Genomic DNA, 10,192 nt, shown 5'->3' with positions numbered 1-10,192 from the left:
TCGCGGGTCACCTCACGTGAGGCCTGTAGCCGGTCCGAGTTTCATGGACGTCTGAATTTGCCCATAGGGCTCGCTCACACAATTGTAGGTTCTCTCATGTGAGAGGATCGGATCGATTCTATTAATGACACTGATCAGAGTTTAGGCGGAGTGTCACCTTAGTGTGATCGGATTCCCTCACATGGGAGAACGGTTTCACAGGTGTGGAGAAGACGGAGAGCTTCATTTCTCCATTAACGGACTCCGCGGATGACGGACTGCACGCCGATGTTTTCCACGCTCCCATAGACTTGTATGGATGCGCGAGATCCGAATTCCTGAGCCACGTGCAGCACGCTGCGATTGTTCTCTCATGGCGGTCCGGTCTGCCCCATAGTATAACATCGGGCCGAGTGCTGTCCGATAAAGGATCACATGGCATTGGGCCCCGTTAAACCCCGAGTTTTAGTTAGCGCGGCTCCCACGAGTGCTGGTACCCAGCTTTCCAGGGATCCTGAACAGAGTAATGTCAACAGACATCTGGTCACACCCTGCTGGGGCTGTGGGGCAGACATATTGTTCTCAGGACTGGGCATCACTGTACACAGGGTTATCAGCCGCATTTCTTGTGCCTCATCCATTATCAGTATATACCCCTCCATGGCAGGGAGCCCCCCGGACTCAGCCCCGGGGGGTGTGGGGACGGGTCACACAGCAGTAGGCGGGTCGGTGACGGGTGAGGTGGGTGTGATGTGGGGCAGGAAGTGACTGTTGTGTGGAGTGAATGGTGGGAGCATGTGAGCGTGCTGCGGCAGCGGAGAGACTCGCCATGACTGACCACTGCTGCTGACATTACAAGAGCCGGGTAAGACCTGCAGCGCCACCTCCGGCCGGTGAGGGCAGCGGCGGCGCCAGTGCCGGACTGTGCTGCCGACTAGGACCACATGTTGGTGCCGTGCACTCCTGCTGTTAGGACTTGCTGGGAGTTGTAGTGCCTCCCCTCTACTTGCAGTGCAGGGGCCTGTAAGGCTCCAGTCTGATGCACAGAGTCAGTGCTCGGTACCGGAGGGGAACAGATGGGGCTGACTCCCCGGCATCCGCGCACATTGCCACAGGGGGTTGTCCTGGAAACTTTTTAAGCTTTGACCTAATAAGAAAAAAAAGTAATGGCAGGAAGAGGAGGGGAAAGTAATGGAGGCTCAGCCAGAAAGTGAGCCCTCATTGTCCCACAGTGAGGAGGGGGCCTGTGCTGGCCACTCATGATAATAACAGCCCATGTGCAGGGCACAAAAGAAAGCACCAGGCTGCCCACCCTGCAGCACGTGTGTATGGCTGCAGGCTATTGTCCCCTGTTATCAGCCACTTGTGGTTCTCCCCCAATATTACCATTATGTCCCATATCATTGCTCTGCGCTGCCCCCATTATTACCATTATGTCCCATATCATTGCTCTGCGCTGCCCCCATTATTACCATTATGTCCCATATCATTGCTCTGCGCTGCCCCCATTATTACCATTATGTCCCATATCATTGCTCTGCGCTGCCCCCATTATTACCATTATGTCCCATATCATTGCTCTGCGCTGCCCCCATTATTACCATTATGTCCCATATCATTGCTCTGCGCTGCCCCCATTATTACCATTATGTCCCATATCATTGCTCTGTGCTGCCCCCATTATTACCATTATGTCCCATATCATTGCTCTGTGCTGCCCCCATTATTACCATTATGTCCCATATCATTGCTCTGCGCTGCCCCCATTATTACCATTATGTCTCATATCAGTGCTCTGTGCTGCCCCCATTATTACCATTATGTCCCATATCATTGCTCTGCGCTGCCCCCATTATTACCATTATGTCCCATATCATTGCTCTGCGCTGCCCCCATTATTACCATTATGTCCCATATCATTGCTCTGCGCTGCCCCCATTATTACCATTATGTCCCATATCATTGCTCTGCGCTGCCCCCATTATTACCATTATGTCTCATATCATTGCTCTGCGCTGCCCCCATTATTACCATTATGTCCCATATCATTGCTCTGCGCTGCCCCCATTATTACCATTATGTCCCATATCATTGCTCTGCGCTGCCCCCATTATTACCATTATGTCCCATATCATTGCTCTGCGCTGCCCCCATTATTACCATTATGTCTCATATCATTGCTCTGCGCTGCCCCCATTATTACCATTATGTCCCATATCATTGCTCTGCGCTGCCCCCATTATTACCATTATGTCCCATATCATTGCTCTGTGCTGCCCCCATTATTACCATTATGTCCCATATCATTGCTCTGCGCTGCCCCCATTATTACCATTATGTCCCATATCATTGCTCTCCGCTGCCCCCATTATTACCATTATGTCCCATATCATTGCTCTCCGCTGCCCCCATTATTACCATTATGTCCCATATCATTGCTCTGCGCTGCCCCCATTATTACCATTATGTCTCATATCATTGCTCTGTGCTGCCCCCATTATTACCATTATGTCTCATGTCATTGCTCTGTGCTGCCCCCATTATTACCGTTATGTCCCATATCAGTGCTCTGTGCTGCCCCCATTATTACCATTATGTCCCATATCATTGCTCTGCGCTGCCCCCATTATTACCATTATGTCCCATATCATTGCTCTGTGCTGCCCCCATTATTACCATTATGTCCCATATCATTGCTCTGTGCTGCCCCCATTATTACCATTATGTCCCATATCATTGCTCTGTGCTGCCCCCATTATTACCATTATGTCCCATATCATTGCTCTGTGCTGCCCCCATTATTACCATTATGTCCCATATCATTGCTCTGCGCTGCCCCCATTATTACCATTATGTCCCATATCATTGCTCTGCGCTGCCCCCATTATTACCATTATGTCCCATATCATTGCTCTCCGCTGCCCCCATTATTACCATTATGTCCCATATCAGTGCTCTGCGCTGCCCCCATTATTACCATTATGTCCCATATCTGCGGCTCTCAGACCGTTGCTCACATCTGTGAGGGCTCCCAGCACTGCCCCAAGGATGTTACCAGAATGGGTCACTAATCTTAAGATGGGGTCATTTTAGCTTTGGAGACTAGCGGACCTTTATATGGGGCCAATGGCGGCTGGTTTTGATCATGCTGTGTGGACAGGTGAAACAGTACATTAGTCTCACCTGTGCTGCCCAAAACTGGGGGAAAAACTGCGTGGGGCCCAGCTGGGCTCTGTTCACACAGAGTTTAGAATGAATTTTGCTTTAAAAGCAGCTTGGGAAAACTTCCCATTCATTTCTATTGGAAATCCTGGTAGGGAAAGAAATAGCGCAGGTCACTTCTTTACAGCAGATCCCAAAGAAATCCTTTCTAAACTAGGCACTGTCCAATCGGAAGGTCACAAAAAACACAGGGAAATTTTTGTTCCAAAACTCTAAGGGTTTCTTCACATGTGCTGTTTTTACTGTCTTACCTAAAATATGCAGCATTTTACATGAACATCATAATGACATTTCTGCAATCTCGTGCACCCGATGCTTTCTATAGTTTTTTTTTTCTGCCGGTTTTGAGCCCTTGTGCGTTTTTGCAAGACGCAGCTTATCAATTCTTTCATCATCAGATATAAGTGACTGGATGAAAATGCTGCAATCGGCACGTAAAAACACAAAGAAACTGGAGCAGAGAAACGCTGCAGACTCCAACTTGTTAACCTCGCTTTCAGGCCGTCATAAACTTCAAGTTTAAACTGTAAAGCGCTGCGGAATATGTTGGCGCTATATAAATAAAGATTATTATTAAGTAGAAGGCGATTCAGGAATTGCTCCTTTTCTCTGGATCTTTGTGAATCTCAGAAGGTTTTCATTTATTTCTTTAGCGCTCTTTGAATCGTTTTAGTGGCGTTTCTTGCAAATTTTTTTAAATTTTTTTAAAATCCATTGAACAATGAAAATAAATTTAGCATTTTTGAAGCAAAAACACCGACAAAATGCCCCCAAATCCACCCAGACCCTTTATAGCCTTCCCATTGACTTGTGTTGTAAAGTGTGGAGCGTCTTCAGAACGGGAAGACGCCTGAAGAACGGTCTGCTCACTTTTAACCTCTTAGCGTTTTTTTTTTAAACTTGAAACGGTTAAAAGACGCTCGAAAGACTCAGCGTGTGAACGGGCGAGTCGTATTTAAATTGCAATGAATAGGAAGAGTGTGATTTGCATTTTCTAAGTGGTTTTTCAGGCTGTTTTCAGAGCGAACCTGCTCCAAAATCTCCTGGGGTAGGAATAAAAAGTTGCCACCTAATGTGCTGCTTTGGTGGTCTCTGCTGGGACCAGGAGTGAGGACTTGTCACTCATTCATTCACCGACCTCTGGGGTCACTGTCAGGCTACTGATGACCGTGTCCTCACTCCCAGCCCCACCGGAGCCATAGTGTGGGATTGGAGCCGTAATGCTCATTTTTTTCATTTTGGACAAAACCCATCTGTCTGGCAAACTTTGAGTTTTGAACCCCTATTCCCCCCTTTAAGCCCCTCTGTGGTGATTGTCTCGTTCCAGGCACACAGATGGATTTGCACAGTTTATAGAACACATTTTTTCTGTTCTATTTTTATTCCCCTTCTTCAGATTCGGCTCCTTGTAATGACATTTTTGTAATCGCTCTTGTTTCCTAGTCTCCTCAGGGTTTATTACCACGTGACAGGTTGGTTGCAGAAAGCTTCGCGTTCTCTCCGACTTCTACGATGTCATTCATACCATTTGTACTGATCAGTATTGGAAGCTCCATGTAGTTCACCTAGCCACCCGCAGGTCATGCCCACGAGAATGTCGCCATCTATATGTGCATCTCCATGGCAGGGGTTGTTGTGATAAGAAAATATACAATTCTAATACGTATAAAGTTGTGTAATTTTGTAAATACTTTACATTTTATTTTGTACATATTTTGACACACAGCATGAAGCAGAATTCACAATTCTCTTGACTTCAGAGCAGAAATCACTCCCCTTTCTTCTGGCTTCATATCTTTTTAAGTGGCTCCTTTATACCAGTGTCTGTGTGTAATAAAAATGATTTAGGAAACCCTCTGTCCTCCATTATATAATAAGGGCAGTGTGTGGTGACAAGCTTGGTGACTGTAACAACCAGCAGAATTTTGAATGCAGCTCTGGAGTATAATGCGGTAACCTGGGTTCTGTACTGGATATTCTACTGACATTTATCAGCATTTTATGTAGTTTCTTCCCATTAGACACTGTATATAGTGTTCCGAGGTGATCATACATCTCCGCTTCATGTTGTGTAAGCGACTTTTATAGGTATGAAACTGGAATTAATATTTTAAAGATGCAGGAACCTGTGGAGTTCAATGTTAATGGGTAATATTTTTTTATTTGCATTCCCTAGATGACAGGTCCGATATTCCAGCAGTAGAGTATGGTTGTTCTAGTGTTAAGTAACTTTTATGTTCTCTAGTGATTATCTGATGCATAACTGAAATATCTTTCTTTTTCTTTCAGGAGGAGATCCAGAGAATAAGTCACGTGCTCAGGAATATGGAGAAGCAGATAAATGGGCAGTATGAACGTGTGGCAGAAATTGGTGTCGGAGCCTATGGAACGGTGTATAAGGCACGAGATTTACAGAGCGGGAAATTTGTGGCCCTTAAAAATGTGCGGGTCCAGACCAACGAGAATGGCCTGCCGCTGTCTACAGTCCGGGAAGTGGCGCTGCTGAAACGCCTCGAACACTTTGATCATCCAAATATCGTAAAGTGAGTAACCGGTGTAAAGGGCTAAGTTTTACGTAAGGAAGTGCGTCAGCTTTACATCTCTTGTAACTGTTTGTTTGCCAGGGTGTGCTGACATTGGAACTGGTGAGTATTGTTGGGTTAAAGGGCAATTCCATACAATCTTTTATTTATTTTAGTCTTTATTACCCAGTGTCCAGATGTTGCCCACAGTGGACTTTTGGTCTCGCAGCTTCTCCTCCAGGTCATTTATCATGAATGAGTACACTTTTCAAGTGTTTGTAGAAACAAGCAACTTTACTATTTTGCTCTTGAATAGAAATTGTCCCTGTTCTGAAGATTTGCAGAGATTTAGTATTTCTATAGTTTAGAGCTTGTACATATCTGATATAGAGCTTACAATGAAGCTCGCCGGATTTGATCAGTCTCTGTCCTTGCACTTCTCTGATGCCATAGATGCAAAGCTTCCTCTTCCATGAGTATGGGACAGTGCACAGCTCAGGCCAGAGTGCAACAGTGCCACAAGTCCATCATTCAGGAGCACACTGCCTCCCAGCCCCCAGCAAGCAGGAGCCAGGGAGGCAGGAAGTGGTGCGCTCCTGAAGATACGATCGTGAGAACAATCCTATAAGATCAATAGGAGATACAAACAAAATAAGGCATTTCTCTGGGCACAATTTAGCTGCACACAATATGATTGTCACAGTACCGTACTTGGAGCATGAATGTCGACTGGGTGAAACCGGCCTAACTAAATGGGAATACGAGCCCATTCACAATGGCTGTGACAACTCCATCTTCTGACAGATCTAGATGGTCTACCGAGGACCAAGGCTTTGCTGTTTTAACAGAATAGTGATGTCAACCAAGCTGTTATTAGTTTAAGGCCACATTTGGTTGAATGTCTCCATTGCTAATCTCACCTTAAAATTGTGCGTTCTGTAGAAAATGTTGTTTTATTTGTAGATTTTGCTGTGAATTCAGTTTATAACAGGAGAAATGTATGTGCTGGTTTTTCTGCATGGAAATTCTCCACTTCTTGTCATGTGTGTGTTGTACTGACCCAGAATTTTTGATAATGAGTGGATCACTCTGCCACGAGAGGTGGTGAGTTCTCCTTCAATGGAAGTCTTCAAACAGAGGCTGGACAGACATCTGTCTGAGATGGTTTGGTGAATCCTGCATTGAGCAGGGGGTTGGACACGACGACCCTTGAGGACCCTTCCTACTCTAACAATCTGTGATTCTAATCTAAGAAGCAAATCTGTCACGTCTGAACTCTCCCTCACCGTGGAAAATACCAGAAAGTTTCACTTTAAACTCCTAGAAGACATTTTTCTTTTTTCATCTAAAAATTAACCTCTATTGTCAATTATGAAAGTGTTTTTTTATGTGACAAGTGATTAAAATCCTGTAAAACTCGTCAACCTTCCTATGACCGATATGACTTCATCCACTCACGTGCAACAGGCAGTTTGGATTACTAAATGATGATATTTTTTTTTCAAAATTATTTTTTCTATTGTTATGGAAATCACCCCGATTATGGATCGACCCTACTATGGATTATATGGACCCCTTGCCAATCGCCTATGGGGGAAAAAATACGAAATGGAAACCTACATATGTGGCTCTTACTAGAGGTGTCAATCATTCTTGGTATATTGTTAAGTGGCCTGAGAAAGACCTGAGCCTACAGTGTATGGATTACCCATGGGGGTAGTGACCGGGTAGGGAAAAAAACTTTGTAGCCTAAATGCAAAAATTTGGGCATTAAAGCAGTGGGTTTCAAGGCATGTGGCTGCATGGAGAAGATACTGCATTTGTATCTACCCACCTGAAGTCTTTCAGGCCTGGACAGTTGCTGATTTTTCTTGAAGCTCCATTACTTCTACGCTTGTAAATGACAGCCGGTGACCTTCATACACTACATGTCTGTGTGGATAGTTTGCTGGTTGAACACTCCTGACGGTGCAAAACTCGCCACAAAGAAAAAGCAGAATTTTACGCGGTGACTCATGCAGCGTGCGGTCTCGCATAACCTAAGAAGACTTTCCTTGCATATTTGCAATGGACTATGAAGTGGAAAGACCACAATGAAGAAAGCGTTATGCCTGGGTGACCAAAATGACGTGTTTGGTGTTGTTTCCCACACTCATAGTGATATTTGTGAACAGCAGACTCCTGTCTCTGCCATCTGATGATTAATTTTTTGATCTTACAGAACGCGGCTTAACCTCTCCAGATGCACAGATTACTAGAATAGTCACTTCTCATTTTAGAGGCCTCTTCCTGTAGCCAAACCTTTAACCGGGGCGTAGGAGCATTGCCTGCCACTCTGCCGGTGTGTGGGCAGTGATGCAACGTTCCCCAAGGTCAGCTGGAACGTGCTGCAGTGCTCCTCTCAAGTGCTGCAGTGGACCCTGACCCTGTTTTGCCGTTGATGGTCCTCAGAGTTCTGCTTTCTAGTCAGTGTTTTACCTAAAGATGGCAGCTTGAGTAGATCTGACCTAGTTTATTCTAGGGTCACCGGCACACAGAAATGTTTCACCTGCTTAGCTAAGAGGAGTAATACACTCTACACATGTCAGTGAGTCCGGTGTATTCAGGAGGTGATCGCTCCCCCGGCCTCACACGGCAGGATAGCCTGATGACCAGGCTGTAAAAGACACACCGCTTCATTGCTCCATTTTTCTACACTCCTATAGCTTGGACTATATGGCTTTTGTTTTTAGGAATCCCTTCTAAATTTAAGAGTAGCGGTCGTACAGACGCCCATTATGCCGGCTCTACATTACGACTTTGGCTGCACTATGGCAATGCCACATGGCACCATAACGAAAGTGAAAGTGGTTTCTTAGCAAAAAGTTAGTCATTGATGCGTAAATCACAAGGAATCCAAATCTGCTGGACTTTTGAATATTGCTATACATGGAGCCCAAACATTTACTATTATCACGGTGCCATGTGTGTCGGCCAGCCACCACACAGCCCACTGCTTGTTAGCCATGTGTCACTCTTTACAGTGCAAAGTTGCTAAAGTTCTATATTATTCCAATTAATTTTTCGTTTTTGGAGCAGAAAAATGCCGCCCTCAGATCATGTTACAGAGTAGCCGTCATTTTAAACCTATATAGACAATTAGATATCACTCAGTGGTATCACTTAGTAGTACACATGAAAATAATAAGCTTTGTAATATACCTTTTAGATAAATCCGCTCCCTTCTCCTGAACTGATCGTTCATTATCAGAATTCATGGATAAAATTATTCTTCCATGAATACAGTTTCACATTGCTGAGATAGGAAATCCCGGGGCTCATCAAGTTCTTTGGAAAATTCTATCTGTGTGCCACCAAAACCAGCTTTCACTTATTGTCTGTATGAGGCCCCATGCTTTTTTACTTTTTTTTAAAATTTTTATATATATTTATTTTTTTAAATCTAGGGCTTATTTTACAACTGATCAGTTTCTGTTCTCATGTACTAAACATCCAAAAACTTCTCCAGTCAAAATAATGTATCAGGTATCCATAGGACATGTGATGACTTCTAGATCTGTGGGGGTCCAGGATGGGGGACTCGTTGAGCGTCGGTGCACCTGATCGATGGCTCCTACAGGGCGGCCGATCACTGTATTTAGCAGTATCCCGACAGCCCCATAGTGAATGACTGGAGCGGGGGTGGGGCGTGGCGTGGGGATAAGTGCCCTGTTCTGACAGTGGCGGTCTCCGCATTGGACCCTCACCAGCCTATAGTGTATAACCGATCTACATCAGATAATCGTTAAAATGGTCACTGTCTGTTCTCAGTGCAGTTGCTTGCAGTGAGGGACTATTTGGGTGGTCCTTGGCACAGAGATGTGACCAGTATTTACCTTGTGCATGATGTAGTCTGCCCGTGACCTGTTCACCCTATTTCCTGCAGATTCTTTATTGCAGTCATTGTGGCCTTATCTCTGATGCACAGTCTGTGGCTTCTCTTTATCTTCCAGCTAAGACTAAACTTGTAAAAAAAGAAAACAATTGTGAGCAAATAATCTATACTGAGCTGCTCCTTACTGGATAGAAGCAGATCTCCATTTATCTGCTTTCAGCTCTGTTCACATGTCCAGTAATGATCGGTTAGAACAGATCCAGCAGCAATCTACTGGCATACAAGTTGTGCAGATACAACTTTTTAGTCTGTTTCTAAATAACCGATCTCGGCTGGATCCATTTTTTTTTTCATGGAAGTCTATGGAAAACCGATCTGTTAATGAGCCATCCTTTTTTCTGGTATTTGTAACAGATCCGTTTTTTACTTACTGATCCAGACTTATTGGACCACATGGCACTGGGTACCATGTAGGAGATCAGTGAGTAAAGATCACTATTGGGAGAGTTCCCGGGAGCACAGAAAGCACAGGCTTGTTAGGACCCTAATTAGAAAGGACAAAGTATGCTTGCCGCAGTTTAATAACTGGAAACCT

At 44.8% G+C, this 10,192-nt stretch overlaps 1 protein-coding gene across 1 annotated transcript in view; it reads left to right on the top strand.

Annotated features, from left to right (window-relative positions):
* The first annotated feature begins 709 nt into the window (after positions 1-709).
* CDK4 (cyclin dependent kinase 4) overlaps positions 710-10,192 on the top strand; it is a 65,014-nt gene continuing 55,531 nt past the window's right edge. The window contains exons 1-2 of the mRNA XM_069758601.1: positions 710-844; positions 5,491-5,744. Coding sequence (XP_069614702.1) covers positions 5,527-5,744 — 218 coding nt within the window. The 5' untranslated portion in view covers positions 710-844; positions 5,491-5,526. The remainder of the gene's footprint in view (positions 845-5,490; positions 5,745-10,192) is intronic.

This window comes from Ranitomeya imitator, chromosome 3, assembly GCF_032444005.1.
Source record: "Ranitomeya imitator isolate aRanImi1 chromosome 3, aRanImi1.pri, whole genome shotgun sequence".
Classification (NCBI taxonomy): Eukaryota; Metazoa; Chordata; class Amphibia; order Anura; family Dendrobatidae; genus Ranitomeya; species Ranitomeya imitator.
This window is presented reverse-complemented; position numbering and strand designations above follow the sequence as displayed.